This window comes from Neomonachus schauinslandi, chromosome 6 (genome assembly GCF_002201575.2).
Source record: "Neomonachus schauinslandi chromosome 6, ASM220157v2, whole genome shotgun sequence".
In the NCBI taxonomy this organism is placed as follows: domain Eukaryota; kingdom Metazoa; phylum Chordata; class Mammalia; order Carnivora; family Phocidae; genus Neomonachus; species Neomonachus schauinslandi.
In genome coordinates, this window is record NC_058408.1 from 56,078,191 (window position 1) to 56,100,401 (window position 22,211).

General features: G+C 34.7%; 1 protein-coding gene across 1 annotated transcript in view; it reads left to right on the forward strand.

Annotated features, from left to right (window-relative positions):
• Positions 1 to 22,211, forward strand: part of KIFAP3 (kinesin associated protein 3) — a 185,583-nt gene that overhangs the window by 73,310 nt on the left and 90,062 nt on the right. Inside the window, exons 9-10 of the mRNA XM_021682645.2 lie at positions 4,416 to 4,594; positions 15,656 to 15,818. Of these exons, the coding sequence (XP_021538320.1) occupies positions 4,416 to 4,594; positions 15,656 to 15,818 (342 nt within the window). The remainder of the gene's footprint in view (positions 1 to 4,415; positions 4,595 to 15,655; positions 15,819 to 22,211) is intronic.

Genomic DNA, 22,211 nt, shown 5'->3' on the forward strand with positions numbered 1-22,211 from the left:
TTCCACTGATACTATTTTTGAGTAGGTTCGTATTTCTCTCTGTTGTTTTTGTGCCTGAAAGATTTTCTTTAATATTTCTTGACAGATTTAATGATGAATTATTTTATCTTTTGTGTGTTTGAAAAAGATATTTTTTTCTTTTTTGAAATGTTTTCACTGGTTTAGAATTTAACAGTGACTTTTCTTTCTATATACCAAAGACATTTTTCCATTGTTGACTTGTTTGTATTGTTTTTACTGACAAGTCTTCTGTCATCTTTCCTTTTTTTTCTTTTTTTGTCTGTATAAAGTTTCTTTTTCTCTGGCTGTTTTCAGATTATCTCATATCATTGATTATGATGTGCCTTGCTTTAGTTTTCTTCATGTTTCTTGTTCTTAGGTTCATTAGAACTGTGGGTTTATAATATTTATCATATTGGAAAATTATTGGTTATTATTTCTTCAGGGACTTTAATTACAAGTAAATTAGGCCACTTTAAATTATTCCATAATCCACTGATAATCTTTATATTTTTGCTGGGGTTTTTTTTTCCATTTGTTTAATTTTGGAAAGTTTTTATGACCCTGTCTTCAATTTCACTAATCTTTTCTTCTCCAGTCTCTTTTTTTTTTTTTTATAAAGATTATTTATTTATTTATTTGAGACAGAGAGTACGAGAGAGAGAGAGCACATGAGAGGGGGGAGGGTCAGAGGGAGAAGCAGGTTCCTTGCTGAGCAGGGAGCCCGATGTGGGACTCGATCCAGGGACTCCAGGATCATGACCTGAGCCGAAGGCAGTCGCTTAACCAACTGAGCCACCCAGGCGCCCATCTTCTCCAGTCTCTTAAACTGCTGTCAATCCCATTTAGTATAATCCCATCTAACTCATTATAGTTTCCATTGCTAGAAGTTAATTTGAATGTTTTGTATATCCTCCATGTCTCTACCTAAGTTTCAGAACATCTGGAAAACAGTTATGTCTGTTTTAATGTTTCTGTTTGAACATTCTAACCTTGGTGTCCATTTCAATTGGCTGATTTTTTCTCCTTATACATTGTATTTTCCTGATCTTTTGAAGGGTGGATAATTTTTGATTGAATGCCAGACAGTGTAAAATTTATATTGTTTGGTGTTAGATATTTTTTCATTCCTAAAAATATTTTTGAACTTTCTTCTGGGACATAGTTAAATTACTTGGAAGCAGTTTGATACTTTTGAATGTTTCTGTTATGATTTGTTGGTGTGGACATAAGCAGCATTTAGTCTAAAACTTATTATTTCCCTACTTTCAGGGCAAAACTCTTCTGAGTACTCTACCTAATGCCCATGAATTATGAAGTTTCTAGTATGGCTGGTAGAAACAAGCATTATTTCTAGCCCTGTGTGTGTACCATGTACTTTTTCTTCTAATTCTCTTATTTTATTCTGTTTTCAGCCTCAGATTCCTAACTAGTTAGTGCTCTGCTCAATATACAAGGTAGTCCTCTGCAGAAGTTCAGAATTCTTTCTCTGTACAGCTTTCTCCTCGATGGCATTCTTTTCTGTGAAATCTAGCCACTTTGGCTTCCTTGGTATCTTGGTTCCCTCTCTTCAATTCTAGGATTCTTTTGGGTTCTACCAGGATTTTCCCTTTGTGTCATGACCTAGAAACTCTCAAGGCAGTATTCTGGAGCAGTCACAAGGCCATCTCATTTATTTCTTATGTTTTGGATCACTGTCCTTCATTATCTGATGTTCATTGTTGTGAAAATCTTTATTTTGTATATTTTCGTCTGGTTGTTGTCATTGTTGTTGTTGTTTCAGGTAAGAGTTTAAATCTGGTACCCATTACTCTGTTGTATTAATTTCCTAGGGCTGCCAAAACAAAGTACCACAAAGTAGCTCTTTAATAAGACAAGAGAAATTTATTCTCTCACAGTTTCTGGAGATTAGAAAGCAAAAATCAGTGTTAGCAAGATCATGCTCCCCCTGAAGGCTCCAGAGTCCTTCCTTTTCTCTTCCTAGCTTTTGGTGGCTTCTAGTAATCCTTGGTGTTTCTTGGTTTGTAGCTGCATTGCTCCAGTCTCTCCCCCCATCTTCACATGGCCACCCTCCCACTGTATCCATGTCCTCTCCTATTCTTGTAAGGACACAAGTCATTGGATTTGAGGTCTACCCTAATCCATTATGATTCATCTTAACTAATTACCTCGGCAAAGACCCATTTCCAAGTAGGGTCAAATTCTGAGGTTCTGTCGGACATGATTTTGGGAGAACACTGTTCAACCCATTATATCTCTCTTGGTTACAAGCAGAAGACTACTATTTGCTTTTTCAATACAACTTCATTAAAAAATTTTTTTATAGAAATTGATTCATTGAGGGGCGCCTGGGTGGCTCAGTCGTTAAGCGTCTGCCTTCGGCTCGGGTCATGATCTCAGGGTCCTGGGATCAAGCCCCACATCAGGCTCCCTGCTCAGTGGGAAGCCTGCTTCTCCCTCTCTCACTCCCCCTGCTTGTGTTCCCTCTCTCACTCTGTCTCTGTCAAATAAATAAATAAAATCTTTAAAAAAAAAAAAGAAATTGATTCATTTAGTGCAAAAACACTTTAAATCAGAGAACATACACCACAAATTTTTAATTCCCAGTTTTTTAAGCGTATTGCTTGGTTTCAGACAGAGAAACAAGCCTTTTGTTGACTAGAATATTAGGGGAACAGATCTAAAATACATCAAAGATAGTCAACACCTCCCACAGTATTTACAGGGAACAACTTCTGTCTATGAAAAGACAGAGTGGAAAATGGCGTCAGAACAATCCTGCAGCATGGAAAATGGGGCCAGATGATCCTGCAGAAACTTCCTAATGAAAACAGCCCAGTCAGTTGATCTTAAGGTTGAGCATAGCTGCCATAGAACCCCATCCAGGGCTTCCTTTGCTGCTCCAGAGATGTTGTACAATGCTTATGTGCAGCCTACATGTAAGGCTAAAAAAGTCCAAGGTCCCTGGAACAGTCTAGGTCCTAGAACACTCCCCTCCTCCCATCTGAAAGAGACTTTAGATATCAACACAACTTTAAAACCTTTTAATAGTGCCTTGCCTGGAAAGTCAGCATGATGCAGTAGTGTAAATATGTGAGCTTTGGATTCTGATGGGCTTGAATTTTAATTTAGCTCCATCACTTCTTTGCTCTGTGGGTAGGGCAAGTTATTTACCTTCTCTGAACCTGAGGTTGCTCATCTGTAAACTTTATAAACTTTATAATCAATCTTGCCCCATAAAGTTTTCTTAAAAATAAAATGGTTTACTGTTTATATATCAACTAGTACAGTGCCTGGCATACAGTAGCCCTAATTAGTATGAATTGCCTTTACAGCTCAAATATTTGTTAAGTAAATTAAATATTTACAACTATTGCATTATTTCTTACTTTCATAAAGGTATAGTGATGGATTATAAGAATACATGAAATGAAACCAAGACCATAGGATTGTGTTGATCATAATAGCCTACAAAGTCTGACAGAAACCTTTCAGGTCTTCACTCTGAAGCTTTCTGTCAGTCAAGGCAAAATGGAAAACATTATATATTACAAATTCTCACTGTCAAAAGGGAAGAATCATATGAGTTTCTTATGAGCACCTAAGCATTTTTATTACAGTTATCTAAAAGAAATTTTGCTTCGAATTAGTAGCCAGTGCCTAACTTTGTCTAGTATAACAATTGCATTACTGAATTTGACATGGCATTTTCTGTAGTAACTATCAGAAAATCAGCTTGAATGTATAAAATAGATTTTAGTATCCTCATACTTAGCTCTAGCTATACTGTATGTTTTGGATTATAGTTCTTTTTGTTGTTGTTAGTTAACATGCAGTGTTATATTAGTTTCAGGTGTACAATATAGTGATTTAACAATTCCATGCAGTACCCTGTGCTCATCTCAGCAAGTGCACTCTTTAATCCCCATCACCTATTTAACCTATCACCCACCCACCTCCCCTCTGGTACCCATTAGTTTGTTCTTAGATTATAGTTCTTTTTAACATAGCAGCTCCTAGTTATTGAAGTTTTACCTTGTTTTCTACATGTATAAAATTATTTTTTCCTGTCTGCCTGTTTTATTATTTATCAACATATACTTTTAATGCCATTTGCTTACTATTAAGCTCGAAACTCCAAGAGGGTAAGAATCATTATCTTAATTTGATGAGTGTCGTCCTCAGCATCATAAGAAAATTATTTTATATCTATATATTTTTTATTTTATATAACATATATATATTTCTCAATAATAACAAATGTTTCCTAATGAGCCAATTAATAAGTTAAAATTTTCAAAATAATGTATTATCTTCTTAGAACTACATCTGTTACTATGCTGAGTAGAAATGATTTATTAAATTGTTGATTCAATATGCCAGTCATTTAACACTCATCCATTTTACTCTTCTAGTTGCTCTTTATTTGCTTCTGAATCTTGCTGAAGATACACGTACAGAATTGAAGATGAGGAACAAGAACATAGTTCACATGCTGGTGAAGGCTCTTGATCGGGACAATTTTGAGCTGCTTATTCTAGTTGTGTCATTCTTGAAGAAACTCAGCATTTTTATGGAGAATAAAAATGATATGGTAACTTAAATTTAAATACTCCATGTTCACCATTTTCAAGTTAGATATTTTGATAAAAGTAAACATATTATTCCCCTACTGAGATAATTCTGAATGAAAATTTTACAATAGCAATAATTCACTTAAATGACTTCATTAGGAAATATATTCCTTATTAGTTCTTATTCTACTTAATTGAAACTATCTGTTTAAAAATTTTTTTCTAGCATATTACATAGGGTGAATCTTTCCATATTAAACATAATATGTAGAAAGTAATTTATATTTAAGATTGTGCTTCAGAATCTTCTGGCTTATTATCTTCCCTTATATCATCTTTTCTTCTACATTTCTGATATTAGTGTGTGGAATTACAGTCTAGCCCAGTCTCTCCTTTTTGACCTGCCATTCCAGTTGGTAGCCACAACCTGTTGATTCTGTTTCTTAAGTATCTCTTGAAGTTATATCTTCTTTCTATTCTCAGTACATTTGTATTAGTTCATGCCCTCTTTCTTTATACCCTCTTCATTTTCTTGTTTGAATTATTATAGTAGGTTCCTGTTTACCATCTTATATTGTGTTGATACAGTGGTCTTTAAGAAATACAAGTTGATTATATAGTATTTCTCCTTCTGAAAAATATACACAATTCAGAAATAATGTAAAGATAGAATAAAAGCTATCTGCTTTTTTTCATGACATTAAAGTCTAATGTAACAGTGTTACGTTAAATAGATCGTATATTAACCATACCTTGATTTCAGATATTTAAGTTGTTGATAATTATAGCTATTATAAATAGCACCTGAATGAACACATTTATATATGCATCATTGTCTAAATTTCTTTTTTTAAGATTTTATTTGTTTGAGAGAATGAGCACCCCTGTTGGGGGAGGAGCAAAGGGTGAGGGAGAAGCAGACCCCCCACTGAGCAGGGAGCCTATCCCGGGACCCTGAGATCATGACCTGAGCCTAAGAGAGACACTTAACCAACTGAGCCACTCAGGCACCCCTCATTGTCTATATTTCTGATTAATTTCTTAGATTCCTAGAAATAGAATTGTTAAATCATTGACCTTAACTACATTGAGGACCATTTTAGAAGTACATGCTAATACAAGTCATTATATGACTGTGTATTATTGGTGTATGTGGATTCTCCTTCAGATAGTCTAAATATATTGTATTTTTGCCTGCTCTTTTTTCTTCCTTTGAAGTTCAATGAACTAGGAAGTACCTTATGCTCACTGAATGACGCAGCATGCTATTTGAAAATCTGAGACTCATTTATCAGATTTAATAAGTGCCTTGAATTCTGATACTTGAAATAAACAAAATTTTATTTTAACCACAGATATTTAGTATCTGTCATTTTCATCATTAGTATATAATTATTGATGATCACTGTATGCCTGGTATTGTTTTAAGATTGAATTTATTTAGATTAATAAAACATATTTTTTGTTTTCATTGATCTTAAGAATATGATGAGATGCTGATATATATATATACTCTTGAATAGAGTGTAGCTAAATAATTGCTTCCCTTTGCTATAAGTTGAAGTGTATTTTCTTCCATTTACATGTTTAGATTAAGTTGACTTTAGTAGGTTTGCAAAATTCAAATTGATTTGCCATCAGCATGTGTATACTATGTTTTGCTTAGATTTGTATTTAGGAAATAAACTTATGTGTTCATTCTATCAAAAATGATCTCAAAATTATTAAAAATCATTTTCTGATAAGATCATAGATTTGGAAGATACCATATTAATTGTTTCATCAAATCTAACTTTTTATTGAGAGGGAAAAACAGAGGTTCAGGAAAGGTCGTTTATCCAAGGTCATAAAAATTATGTGATTAGTCAGATTTTTACTATAGACAGTATGCATTTCATCTTTTATTGTGGAAGAAATGCATTTTATTTAAAGGCATTGTATAGAATCAGAATCTTCAGAGCTTGACTAGACCTTACATCCATGTCTAGATTCAGCTAATTTTGCAGATGAAGTAGGAGAAAATGAGAGAGGTTAAGTAATTTGCTCAAAGAAACATCTGCAGGTATTCGGCTTCCTATTCTTTCTCTGTTACCAGAGGGGGGAAAAATTATCTTTGTTTTTCAAAAAAAAATTTTAGCAAGATTAATAATAAGCAACTTTTAGATGTTGGCTTCCAGAAACACTGAAAAAGAATTACTTAAAGGCTGAAATAAATTTGCTGATAGATTGTTGATAAACTGTCACTTTTATATAAAACATTGAATAAAAGTACTAATTAACTATAAATTCCATTTTATAGACATAGAATTGAAAGGGCATTGCATGTTGAGGCAATTACTAAATTTAGTTTTGGGGATTGAGCTTTATCAATCAGAAACAGATGATTAGAAGGCTATGTCTAGTTTTTAACCATCTGATTGGACTACAGGGTACATATTTCACATTCCATTTTCTGCAATGGAAATACAAATTAATTTTTAAAAAACTTTCCAGTTACTTACTTTATTATTAAGTTTGCTATAACAACCAATGTGTACTGTTGCTATTTCAATAGAAAAATAATAACTTGATTTAATTAGTAACAGATGAGGCCTGTGGCCATTTTATTTAAAAGGGGTAGAGATGAGGAATGGTTGCTCTACTTGTGAGGTAAGTAAAGTGTTCATTTTACTGTTGATGTGAACTGACACTGACCTTGCTTTTTAGAGTTAATATATTTAAAAGGAAATTTAGTTCACTTAAAAAAAAGTCTTTAAATTAATTATTTAAATTAAGTTTGCGTATTTACTAAATAAATACAATATAATAAGGGAATAAGTCATATTAGAATATGATTTTGAGAGGAACGAGAGAAAGGGTATATATTCCTCATATTGCTTATTTTCCTATGTAGTTTTGAGAGTTTTTTATATTTTGAATAGGTCTTTTATCAGTTACATATTTTGCATGTATTTTCTCCTTTTCTGTGACTTTTCAAAAAGCAGGAGGTTTTAATTGTTATGAAGTCCAGTATATCAAAAAAACCTTTTTTAATAGATTGCATTTTGGTGTTGTATCTAAGAAATATTTGCCTAACTCAAGGTCACAAAAAGTTCTTCCTATTTTCTCTGAGGCTTTGTAAGAAGTGTGTTATTGTTGTTTTTGTTTTAGTCTAGGATATTCATTTTTAGTTAATTTTGTATATGTTGCAAGGTATGGATCAAGATTCATGTTTTAAATGTAGATGTCCAATTGTTCAGTACCATTTGTTGAAAAAACTATCCTTTCTCCACTGAATTGCCTTTACAATTGCTTGTGTACCTTTGTTGGAAATCAATTGGCTATATATATGTGGTTTCATTTTTGGACTCTCTCCTGTTTCATTTATCTACTTGTCCATGCTTTCACTAATAAATCTTTGTCTTGATTATAGTAGCTTTATAGTAAGTCTTGAAATCAGGTAGTATAAGGCCTCAAATGTTATTATTCTTTTTCAAATTTTTGTCACCATTTCATGTTCTTTACCTTTCTATGTACATTTAGAATTAACTAGTCTATTTCTTAAAAAAAAAAAAAAAAGCCCTGGAATCTTGACTGGGATTGCATTAAATCTATTGACAGGATTCAGTATATTAACCATACTGGATTTCCCCCCATAAACATGGTATAGCTCTCCATTTATTTAGATCTTTCTTGATTTCTTCCACCATTTTATGGTTTTAGCATATATATTTTGCACATATTTTGTTAGATTTATACCTGTTTTACTATTAGAAATTTTAGTTTTTAAAAAAATAAATGATCAGTTTCCTGTTGTTGATTAATGGCATACAGAAGTTACAGTTGATTTTTGTATATTTACTTTGTGTCCTTGCTAAATTCAGTTTTGTAATTGTAATGACTTTTTGTAGATTCTTGGAGATTTTCTAAATAGACAGTTATGTTATCTATAAATAGAAAGTTCTATTTCATTCTAATCTATATGCTTGCTAGTTCTTTCTCAGCTCGCTGCTTGCTTGCTTGCTTCCTTCCTTCTTTCCTCCCTCCCTCCCTTCCTTCCTTCTTTCTCCCCCTTTTTTTCCCCCCCCTTATTGTACTGGCTAAGCCCTCTAGTATGATGTTAAAAAGGAATGCTGCAAGTGGATACCCCTGTCTTGTTACTGATCGTAGGAGGAAAGCAATATCTTTTACTATTTAATATAGTATTGGGTGCCTGGGTGGCTCAGTCATTAAGCGTCTGCCTTTGACTCAGGTCATGATCCCAGGGTCCTGGGATGGAGCCCCGCATTGGGCTCCCTGCTCGGCGGGAAGCCTGCTTCTCCCTCTCCCATTACCCCTGTTTGTGTTTCTGTTCTCGCTGTCTCTCTCTCTCTCTCTGTCAAATAAATAAAATCTTATATATAGATGGTGTTATGTAGATTTTTTTGTAGATACTCCATCAGTTTACATAAGTTCCAGTTCTAGTTTGCTGAGACTTTTTATCATGAATGGATGTTGGATTTTGTTAAATGCGTTTTCTGCATCAGTTGAGATGATCCCGTGGTTTTTCTTCTTTAGACTGTTGATATAGTGAATTGCATTGATTGACTATAGATACTGAGCCAGTCTTGCTTTCAGAGGATAAACACCACTGGATCATGATATACTGATACATATATATCAATATATAAAATATATTTTATATATTCCTAGATTTGATTAGGTAATATATTGTTGAGGATTTTTGTGTCTGTGTTCATGAGGGATTACTAGTTTATAGTTTTCTTATGATGTCTTGGTCTGGTTTTGCTATTAGAATAACTGTGTTCTTAAAGAAGGTGTTGGGTAGCATTCCATTTTTAATTTTTCTGGAAGGGTTTGTGTAGAATTGACATTATTTCAATTTAAATATATAACAAAGCTCACCAGTAAGAAAGTCATCTGGGCCTGGAGTTTTCTAATTTTCTTACCTGCGAGACTATCATGTTATTTATTTCTTTTTGAGTGGTAGCTTTGCAGTTTTTATCTTTCAAGGAATGTGTCCATTTCATCTATGTTATCAAATGTATGGGCAAAAAAAATTTTTGTACTTTTTCCTCCTTATGTTTTAAAGTCCAAAGGACTAAAGTGATTATTCCTCATTTCATTACTGATATTGGTAATTTGTTTTTTCTCTCTCTTTCCCTCTCTCTCTCTCTCTCTCTCTTTTTTTTTTTGTAGGTTAGTGGTTTATCAATATTAATTGATATTTTCAGAGATCCAGCTTTTGGTTTCATTATTGATTTTTGGAATATATTTTCACTGTATTCAGAATTCTAGGTTGACATACTTTATAACTATCACTCCCATTATTTTCTGGCTCTCATAGTTTTTGACAAGTGTAATGTAATTCTTATCTTTTGTCTTCTATATATAGTGAGTCTTTTATTTTCTACCTGCCTCCAAGATTTTATCTTTGCTTTTCAGCAGTTTGAATATATATGTCTCTAGGCATAAGTATGTGGTAGTGTGTGTTGTAGTCTACTTGGGGTTCTTTGAGCTTATATCCTCGGTTTGATTCTTTCATCATTTTTGGAAAATCCTTAGCAATTATCCCTTCAAGTATTGCTTCTGTACCATTCTGCACCTCTTCTACTGGATTTCGGTTATGCATGTTAATCCATTTGATATTGTCTCATGGCTCTTAGATACTGTATTGCTGTTTTCTTTTTTTCTTTCTTTTTTTTTTTTTGTGGTTCAGTTTGGAAAATTTCTATCAACCTACTTCTAGGCTTACTTATTCTGTCATTAGCTATATCAGGTCTGCTAATGAGCCCATGAAGGTTTTCTTTATCTCTGTATTGTGTGTGTGTGTGTGTGTGTGTTTATGTATGTTAAAACATTTCCATTTAATTTCTTTTAGTATCTTTCTCTCTGCAAATTCTCTGTTCATTTTTTTTCCAGTAGAGCCTTTAACATATTAATCACTTTATTACTAAATGATAATTCTTTGATGTTATTTTAAATTCTCTGATAATTATACAGGTCATATCTAAGTCTGTTCTAATAACTGCCTTGCTCTTCATGAATCATAATTTCTGATTGAGAGCTAGACACCACATTAGATGAGTTGAGATTGAGATAAATACTATTTATGTCTGGAAATGGGCAGGCCTTATTTTCTAGGCCTTAATGTGGGAGATTAAGTCATTCTTGTCAGGAGTTGAGCTGCATTTGGTTACCCTCCCTGCATTATGAGCTCACACCAATGTAGCATTGCTTTGTCTTTGGTGTGCAGAGGGTTTTTCTCAGTGTTCATGTTCCACCCTCCACTTAAGACTTTCCCAATGTGTCTGTGCTTCAAAAAGGACCTCTCACTTCATTTTAACCCTCTCCCAACAATGTACTACTATTACTTGTTACTCGGCTTTTGCTAATCTGGTACCAGGGTCAGGGATGGGGAAAGAAAGGAGACTTTTTTTGTTTTTCTAATTTAGCCTTAGGTCAGTCTTAGCCTGGCCTTGTGTCCGTAGTTATAGTTCTCAGCAGTGGGGCTTCTTAGTCATCCTGTCAACACCTCTCCTCTGGAGTTTTTTTCTGTTTCTTTCCCCCAGCTGAAGTGGGTCTTCACCTGTGTTTTGGATGTGACAGCGTTTAAGCTTATTTTAAGTCTTTTGGTTTTTAGGGGAAATAGGAGAAAAAGATCTGGACAGGGTTTATGCCTTTTCCTCCGTGACAGCAGTTCCCCTTCACCAGGCCCACTCTACTGAGGGGAAGTTTTCTTCCATCTCCTGTCTTGTCCCCAGTATTTCTTGTGACCTTCTGATAAGGTCCTTGGAAAAGACCTTGCCAAGTGGTTGCAAACTCCCTGAGCATCTACAGCTTCACAGTTCTTTTTTTCTTTTTTTTTTTTAAGATTTTATTTATTTATTTGAGAGAGAGAATGAGATAGAGAGAGCATGAGAGGGGGGAGGGTCAGAGGGAGAAGCAGACTCCCTCCTGAGCAGGGAGCCCGATGCAGGACTCGATCCCGGGACTCCAGGATCATGACCTGAGCCGAAGGCAGTCGCCCAGCTACCCAGGCGCCCCTACAGCTTCACAGTTCAATAGTCAGTCTACTTCACACTTGACCTTTAACAATTTGTTTAAAATTTTTCATGCAATCGTCTTCCCCAGTTCTGTGGCAACCCCAGGGCTCTCCCCTATATAAACCAGTGCTCATGACCCTTATCTCCTTGAGGGTGCCTATTTTCCTTATACTTGAGGCCAGTTGATTTCCTTGCAACCTCAGCTCTCTGATGGTTATTTTTTAAGTTATGATTTTATATGTGGAATTTTCTTGCAGTTAGGGTGGGAACCACATCCTGTCCAGATTTTTACATTCTAAGAGTAAGTTCGAGGTTCTGCCTACTTTTCTTTTTTTCCTTTTTCAGAAAAAAAAAAAAAGTTTTTTTTTTTTTATTCATCTGTATATCTCCCACCCTGTCCAGCATAGGGCTAGACACATAATTCCACCCATTTTTCTTAATCACTAATGCCTCTACTTGACTACTTCCATAGCATGTTAATTAATCTCACTATTTCTATTCTGGCCTCCTTCCAGTACATTCTCCACTTTGTAGTTAGAAGGATAATTTTTAAAGAGTTCCTTGAATGCTGAATTTTCCGTGTCACCTTTGCACATGCTATTTTTTTCATCTAGGCCACTCTTTCCTCTACCTCTTCAATTAACATTAGATAACTTCTGTTCATCCAGGAGATTATTTTTCCTCTGAGAAGCCTTCTTTGACAACTCTTCACACTGAGATTATATCAGATTCACTCATATTTTTTCATGGTACTGTTTTTTTCTCTTATAATTAGGTACTGGAATTACTTCTTTACTGTATTTCACTCCTTCTAGAATATAAGCTCCATGAAGGCAGGAATCATTTCTTCCTTGTTCACTAATATATACCAAGGGCTTCAGGTAAAAAAATATTTGTTGAATGAATAAATAGAGCTAGAAAAGATATTATTCATGGTAAACAATGAAGCTAGTGATAAAATTACAATTTTGTATAAATTTGACAAATCCTTGTCCCTGGCCTCTGTGAAAATCATAGGAAGTTAACAAATGAACGACTGCCCCAGCCTGCTTAGGAGATTAAACTAGGAGAAAGGGAGAACCAAAATTAGAGAGTCTTTGGAGATGGATTTGTACTTTTTAATGAATATGATTACAGTATGACTGTGGAGTGAAGATAGAAGTCTGAAGGAAAAATCATTGTTGGTTTGTCAATTTAGTCTTAAAAAAATAAAAATCAATGTTCGCTACTTAGCATGGAATGAGAAGAAAAAGGTATATTGAGGACTCAATTAGCAATGTGATTTTTATGAGGTCAATGAAAAGACTGCATTTAAGATATGGCATGGGTGGGGATGCCTGGGTGGCACATTCAGTTAAGTGCCCAACTCTTGGTTTCAGCTCAGGTCATGATCTCAGGGTCGTGATATCGAACCCTGTATCAGGCTCTGTACTCAGCATGGAGTCTGCTTGAGAGTCTCTCTCCCTCTCCCTCTGCCCCTCCTGCTCGTGCGCGCTCTCTCTCTCTCTAAAATAAGTAAATAAATCTTAGAAAAGGAAAGATATGGCAAGGGTGGTATATATAAGTAAATGCTTTAGACCTCCAATGCCAGAAAAAGTAGAGCAAGATTATTCATAAGTCTTTTTTAATGATCAAAGAAACATACATAAGTATTAAGAATTTCTCTCCTTTTTAGCCATTGCTTTGTAACAAAGATGTGAGATATTTTTATAACCAACTTGTTCTGATTGCTACCACAAGGCTTAGATTACCAAATAAGTTCTGTCCTCTGTGAGTTCTCACTCTAAAGCAAGAAGTCTTGAAATAATTTTATAATCATCTAGAGTGGGGGGGGTCAACAAACTTTTTCTGTAAATGGCCAGAACTATTAACTTCTGCTATTGTAGCATAATAGCAGCTGTAGTCTATAAACAAATGAGTATGACTGTCCTCTGATGAAACTTTATTTATGGAAACAAATTTGAATTTCAAAAATTTTCATGTGTCATGACATATTATTCATTTGATTTATTTTTCAACCATTTAAAAATGTAAAAGTCAAAACCATTTTTAGCTCTTGTGTTGTGTGAAAACAGATGGTGGGCCAGATTAGACCCACTAGCCATAGTTTGTTGACCCCTGTCCTAGAATTTCAGCTGTTACTCATATACCAGCTTCTCTCCTGAGTTTTATAAGATTTTCAAATATCCACTGAATATCAGGTCAAATTAAATATGACGAAAATAATTTTTTGTCCTGTTTGTCCTACACCTGCTTTTCAGTTTATAGATCTTAGTTAATGAACTTACATCCACCTTATTGACTATGCAGAAAAGGGCCTGGGACTGCTCCCCCTAGATAGGCCTTCTCACAAGGCTGACTCTTGGCTGGCATCTGAGAACTTGGATTTCAGGAGTGTTCCCACTGTTCCCTAACTGATAAGGGTAGTTTACTCTGCCTAAATGGTTTGCACAAACAGTGTGGTATTTGCTAAACACCTACTTGCTTTCCGGGAGTATAGAATTTTAGTTTGTGCTGGCAGAGGATTCCTATGTGACCAGCCCCCAATAAAAACCTTGGGCACTGAGTCTCAGCCTCAATTCAGTGCTGAAGCACATCCTGTGTGACCATGGAGAGAGGATTCTAGGAAGCTTACACCTCTGGACTTTGCCTCCGTGTGCCTTTTCCCTTTTCTGATTTTGCTTTGCATTCTTTCATCATAATAAATCACAGTTATGAAAATGACTACATGCTGAGTCCTTCTAGCAAATTACTGAACCTTGGGGTAGTCTTGGGGAACCCCAGCACATTGACCAAGCCAGAAACCTGAAAGTCATCTTCAGTGCTTTCTCTTCACTTCTCATTCAGATGCTCTGACCATATCTCCTTCACATCTCTCAGATTATTTCCTCTTCAACCTCTTTGTCCTTTCTTTGATTCAGACCCTAATCACATATACCTGTCTAATTCAAAATATTCTTAAGTACCTACTTTAGATCTCTGCTTATTTGTCTTTCCTTATACAATGCCCCCTTATTAATTTGTTGTGTCCTATTCTTTGCATGCATATATTTATATATGTCTGTATGTATTGATATATTTATCTTTATGCTACTCATTTGACCACATCACCCTCTGGACTTAAAACCATTCAGGCATTCTTCCAAGAGCATTAAAAGCTTTTTGTGATTTGTCTAGTATCTGTTTAGTAGGCTCCTGCCACTCTCCAACTTATACTTTATACTATGTCCATACCAAAGTACTTGCAGTGCCCCAGACAAGTTCTTTTATGCCTAAGTGCCTATCCACTGGCTTTTTCTTCAATTGTCATTGCCTTTCTTAACAAGAGATCAGATTATTACACATTTTAAAAACTTTGTTCCTAATTTGAAATCTTTCCTGTTCTTCTAAGTAACTTAGTAGTTACTTCCATGTTGCTTCCAGAGGACTTTGTGCATTCCATTTTTATTTTATTTATTTATTTATTATTTTTTTTAAAGATTTTATTTATTTTTTAGAGAGCGAGCGAGAGAGAAACAGCATGAGAGGGGAGAGGGTCAGAGGGAGAAGCAGGCTCCCCGCTGAGCCGGGAGCCCGATGTGGGACTCAATCCCAGGACCCTGGGATCATGACCCGAGCCGAAGGCAGACGCTTAGCCATCTGAGCCACCCAGGCGCCCTCCATTTTTATTACATTGCATTTTAGTTATTTATTCTATTTCTCTGCTCTCTTTTTAGATTGTGGAATCCTTAAAGGCCAAGACAAGATCTTGTTTGAGCTAGCACAGGGCCTGGCCCTTAGTAGGTGGCATTCAATAATGTGTTTTTGGGAACCCGATGTAATTTGTCTTCCAGTTGACACTGTTAAGCTGAGGAAGGAAGAGATGATGTGGAAATATGTATTTTTCTCTTCAAAAGTTTGATTTTAGAGGTTTATAGATTAAGATGAGAGTAAATAGATTAACACATAAAATAGATATAGATGGGGATAGAAAAATAATGAAAAAATTACTTGTAATATTTTTCTGTCTTATTGTACAACAGAACCTCACTGCATTTGTATTATTATATTACATAGGTGGAAATGGATATCGTTGAAAAACTGGTAAGAATGATACCTTGTGAACATGAAGATCTGCTGAATATCACCCTCCGACTTTTACTTAACTTATCCTTTGACACAGGACTGAGGAATAAGATGGTACAAGTTGGACTGCTTCCCAAACTCACTGCACTCCTAGGTATGCCTTTTAAAAATTATTGATAATGTTGCTTCGAATTTCCAACACAATTGGAAAATCGAGGTCTGTGTTGAAGTCTGCTGAGCAAAGATCATTATGTATGTGTTCTTTGATTGCGAACTTAATACCAAAAATAAGCTGAATGAGTGAAAAATGACATGTGCCAGGATTTCCAATGTGCCATAGAATGACATGGAATAGAAACTTTTAACTCTGACTTCATTTACCCATATGAAAGTGAAACCAAAGTGAAAATATAAAAGTACTACCAAGGAAGCAAGAAGGAAAAATTATTTTCTCTTCAACAGTTTTTTAAAAAGCTGGTATTATTTAAGTTCTTATATTCTGCCATACTTTTAAAATCTTGCTTTTGAACACACATATTGCCACAGCCTTTTGTCATTAAGTACAAAAGGAAATTTTCCTGAGTTAGAAAATATTGTATTGGCAGATTCAGTTAATAATACATTGTTTTCTTTTAGCTGTTAGCACAATATTTATATAGCAAGGATGGATTCAAGAATGAACTCTTGTGTTCGTACTTAATGCTTCTTGGAAGAGTATAAAAAAAATCCTTTATGATCTGTTCAATGTCTGTCTTTATAGGCACCTGCTACTCCCCAACATATACTTTATACTTATGTTTATACTGAACATATACTGAACAAAAATTACACTGTAAACAGTTCCCTAAACGAGTTCTTTTATGCCCACATGCCTGTCTACCTGCTTTTTTGCTCTACATGGAATGCCATTGTTTTTTTTTTTAATCAGAAAGCAAATTCTTACTCATCTTTTTAAGACTATTCCTTTGTTTCAGTACTGCAGTTTCATTCTTTTTTTTTTTTTTGTAGCTTTCTCTCTGTTATCAAATATTTTTTTAACAGTTACCAATAGCAGTGGAATAGTAGGAAATGATTTAACATTAAGTTTATCCTTGCGACGCCTGGGTGGCTCAGTCATTTAAGCATCTGCCTTCGGCTCAGGTCATGATCTCCAGGTCCTGGGGTTGTGCCCAGGCCTTGGTCTTCCTACTCAGTGGGAAGTCTGCTTGTCCCTTTCCCTCTCTCTACCTCTTCCCCTCCCCCCCCCACTCATGCCCTCTCTCTTTCTCAAAAAAATACATAAAATCTTTTTTAAAAACTAAGTTTATTCTTAGCTATATAATATCTATGGACACAATCTGTCATTGATATCAGTATTTTCTTTATAATATTAGTAGTAATGTTTATTAAATGTTTACTGTGCCAGTCATTTTGTTGTGTGCTTTATTTATGTTATCTCATGGAAAAACTATCTGAGATCTTTACTCAGGTTTATACAACTGATAAAAGGCAAAGCTCACATTCAAACTCAGTTGTATCTGCTGCCAAAATTGGATTTATTAACTACTATAATAAGCTATACTGTATAGCTGTATTAAGTAGACCATGATTAATAGAGTAGGCAGAGCTATAATTTAAAAATCCAATTCTTCAACTCCCCTTAAAATAAAGGAAGTTTTGTTTGTTTGTTTTTTTTAAAGATTTTATTTATTTATTTTGAGAGAGAGAGAATGAGAGAGAACACATGAGAGGGGATAGGGTCAGAGGGCAAAGCAGACTCCCTGCCGAGCAGGGGGCCCGATGCGGGACTTGATCCAGGGACTCCAGGATCATGACCTGAGCCGAAGGCAGTCGCTTAACCAACTGAGCCACCCAGGCGCCCCTAAAGGAAGTTTTTTTTGTTTTTTTAAATTTTATTTATTTGACAGAGAGAGACACGGTGAGAGAGGGAACACAAGCAGGGGGAGTGGGAAAGGGAGAAGTAGGCTTCCCGCGGAGCAGGGAGCAGGGAGCCTGATGCGGGGCTCAATCCCAGGACTCTGGGATCATGACCTGAGCTGAAGGCAGATGCTTAACAACTGAGCCACCCAGGTGCCCCAAAATAAAGGAAGTTTTAAGGAAACTTGTTTCTTAGTCCTTTTCTCAGAATAGGAAAACCTTTCATCAGTCAATCCAAGAACATTTGGCCCATTGGCCAGTCCACAAATATTGTGTAGGACTTTTATTATACATTGTAGAAGAAATTCTATTGAGGAGCACTTTCAAAAATTGTTTGTGGAACCAAAAACAAGGAAACAGAAAACTTTAAAATCAGAATTGATGGGGCTTTGAATTTAATTCATGTGATCCTTTATCTATCATAAATCTGGCAGAATTATGTATCAAACATTAGGTCATATTCTCAGTGTGTACAGATGAATAAGTTGTACTTCTTTTCTTGTCTTGAAGGACTTCATAGACTATTTGGTTTATTCATTATCCAGTGACCTATAAAACAAATGATTTAAAAGAGATTTGGGGGAAATTACTTACAGGATACCCAGTCCATATTTTGTTAACAAATAGTAAGTTTTATGACATAAGATATAATATTTCATATATAAAATATTTCTCTCATCTTTTCTGGAGCTCAGTTTCTGGAGTCTTATTAGAATTATGACTGTTTTTACTTCTAACTATGTTATGTTGGGCAAGTTACCGAAACTCTGATTCAGTTTTCTCATCTCTAAAATGGAGATAATAATTATAACCAACTTAAAGTTCTTTTGAAGATTAAATGAGGTATTGCATAGAGTGTTTAGAATAGTACCTGGTACATAGTATTTTCTTAATAAATATTAGCTATAATCATTTTTTAACCACCATCATCATCATCATTATTTGATCACAGTGGACATTCTATAAGTGTTGCTGACTTATTTTTCTCTGAGTACAAACACCCTTCTCATAGATATTAAATCTTTATTGACAAACTAGGTAGCTTATATATTTTTACTTTCCTGAGATGTGTGTGCAGTTTGATTCAATTTTAATTCAGTAAAATGTTGAAAATCTATGGCAAAGCACAGTGCTAAGCACCATGGGGAAATATGTTTCAATCTGTGGACATATGGAGATTCAAAAGAGAATGCTCCCTTATTGGTACTTCATAGGCAGAGTGCGATTTGAGATGGACATTGACAGATGTGTCCCCTTAACAAGGTGATCTTTATAAAGAAAAATAGAGGCTGTAGAAAGTATTTCAGGTAAAGTGATCAACATTATCTAAGGCATAGGTGGTGCTAGGTCAGTATGAGGAAAAACAGCTAAGAAGATAGTGGGAGATAACCTTGAAAATAAATGGGGTTTATGCTCTTATGTGGTATTATGAAGATTAAGGCTATGCTAATAAGTTATACTTAATTTAATTGATGGTGGGAATCATTGCAGGTTTTTGAGCCAGTTAGATCACAATCAGAGTACTGCTCTAGAGAAATTAATTTGACATTATTCTATTGGAGGGACTAGAACTAGAGTCTAAAGATGAGAATCACAGTCTGTTGTAACAGCAAGACCAAAAGTACAGAAAACATGGAGTAGGGAAGAGGTAGTATATCAGGCATGAGGCAAAAGAGGTACATATTACTGAAAGACTTAATATGACATGCTTACTTTTCAAATGTGGGTAATGATAGAGAGAGGAAGAACTCATAAAACCCAATGATGGTTAGAATGCTAGTGCCCGGAAGAGAAAGACAGAATTGTGAAAGAAGTCGTTGGAGGGAGTCAGCAGTAGATTCAGTTTGAGACATTTTGGAGACACAGACAAAGATGTTCAGTGAGCAGATAGAAACATAGGTCTAGAGCTCAGGAGAGGTAAGGGTTAAAAAAGAAAAACTTGTCTGATAGAATAAAAGTGGAAAGAGGAAACCATTAAAGGAGACATTCGGAGAAATGTGTTTATTTTTCAGCCAATACATTAAAAATACATCCAGTTTAGGCCATTACTGAGAAGTAATGATGACCTTGGAATCTTCTTATGGTAGAGATGAGAGAGCTACTGAAAAGTGTTCAGCTCACTGGAGTCGTTCTTTCAAAGTGTTGCTTCGTTATTTTCTTTGAAGTATAAATTCCTATGGCATCGGATTTTACTACACCAAGGAAAGTAAAAAGCTAGTATTATTCAAATATTACATTACATAGTATAAATGGATCATCTGAGAAGTTTTTACCTCTGTTCTTGGCTGATCTGTAAAAACTGATGGAAAGCAAAATGATTCTGTGGAGCTGTTGTTTATGGTTAGCTTACCTTAGTAACTTCTTGGCTTATCTTTCTATGGGAAATAAAACAGATGGTGGCTAAATAATGCTCCTCACAAAAATATCCACAAAAATTTTCTTGGAGAATGAATTGAAAAAAATATGGAAAGGTGTTATGATTTGAATAATTATTAAAAGCAAAGAGAAGTTGGTATTGACTCAGTCTTTTTGCCATATGAGGAACCAATATGTTTATTAACTCATGACAACGTTGATCTATCTGAACACTAATAAGAAGCTCTAATATCATTCTGTTTAGGGCAAGAGTCAGTATGTCTAGTCTTTTTTTTTTTTCCCTTCTTCATTGCTCGTAAGTCATTAAATTTTAAGAAATTTCTTTGTTTTCAAATGTTCATATGTCTTTTGCTTAATAACTTTCTTTGGTTCCACCTTTTCATTCCACTTGCGTGTCATGGAAGCAATGGCAACCATACATAATAAACAAAAGAGAGTATCTACTGATACTCCAGGATCAAGGAAAGAGAGAAATTGTACATATTGAAGAAAAATTCAAATATACTAGAGAACAGTGCCTTCAACTTCTATAAAATGCTTCAAAATGTCTATAAGAATTTACAATATCTACAGGCTTACATTTATTTACTTATGTCACATTCTTTTAATTTAATTATTTTAAAGGCACTATTTCCTACTCTTTTTTTTTTTAATTATGAGTTAAATAAGCTTCTGTAGGCCTTTTATAAGGTGAGCCTATGGAAAAAAATGTTCCAAATTCCAAGTAACTGATTTCAATATGAATTTTTAGAACTTAACCATTTTGTAAACTTTACAATTGTTTGTATTTATCATGACCCAAAAATGGCCCTTTTATTCATCACTTCCCAGGAAGAACTTATCAAATTTATTAGTGGAAAACAAGGCTATGATTGTTAATAAACAACCTTAAGATCTCAGTAGCTTAAAACACATCAAAGGTTTACTTCTTGCTCATATTATATATCCATAATGAGTGAGTAGAAAGTGTTGGTCCATGTTAGCATCTGTCAGAGACCAAGACTAACAGAACCTCCATGTGGCACCAGGGAAGGAGGAAAGAGAAAATGGAGATTGGCAAACTTCTCTTGAAGGCTTCCACTCTGAAGTGACAAATACAATTTTTGTTTATATTTCCATTGATCACAGCAAGTCATATGGCCATGCCAAGCATTAAAGGGGTGGGTAAATGCTTGGGAGGATTAGAACTGGAATGCTGGTGAGCAAGCAACCTAACAATCCTGAAAGGTATTTTCCAGTTTTTCTGGATTTTTATTTTTTTTAAAGATTTTTATTTTTAAGTAATCTCTACACCCACTGTGAGATTTGAACTCACAACCCCGAGATCAAGAGTCACACATGCTACTGACTGAGCCAGCGAAGTGCCCCTGAATTTTATTTTAGCTGGCTTTCCAGGATTACTAGAATCTCTTAAAAAATACATCCTGAAACATTATCGCAATACTACCATATATAGTATATCTAACAACTGTAGTAGCACAGAGCATATTGATTAAAAGCTAGAATTTTGGAGCCAGACTATATGACTATGAATACTGGCTTCAGCAGTTATTAGCTATATGCTGTTGTACAAATTATTTAAACTATATGTGAGTTTTCTCATCTTCAGTATATAGAAAATAGTGCATATTAATAGGGAAGGGTTAAATGACAATACAGTAAGTGTTAAGAAATTATAAACATGAGAAATTATATAGAATACAAACTATAGCTATCCAGGAATGGGTCTTTTTGATAGGTAAGTTTTCTTGGCTTATACCATTAAGGGTATTTAATCATTTTATATAAAGATCTTTAAAATTGATTACATCTTTCTTTTCATATTTTCTTAAATGTATTTTAATATCATAAACAATTTAAATTTTTACTGAGAAGTATAGTGTAGGTGAATACCATGGGCTTTGAAGCCAGAGTACCTGGGTTTAACTGCTTTTATGACTATTAGTTGTGACTGTTTTTTAAATCATTGATTCGAGTTTATAATTTTGAAGATAATTTATTATTCAGGAGTATAAATATTACTGTGCTCAAGTATTTCCTCTTGCTAAATGGTCCCAAAATTCCATGTATTTTTAATTTTTATATACAGGTTTTCTGTTTTCCCCTCTTATTTTTAGCTGTCGCTTCTCATTTCTTCTGTACCAGCAGCAGTTCTATAGCAGCAATTTTCCTCTCCTCTAATGATGTATTTCTAATCTCCTGTGGTCTTGGAAACTGACAACTGAGCTTATTTGAACTGTATATTTTGTTAAAA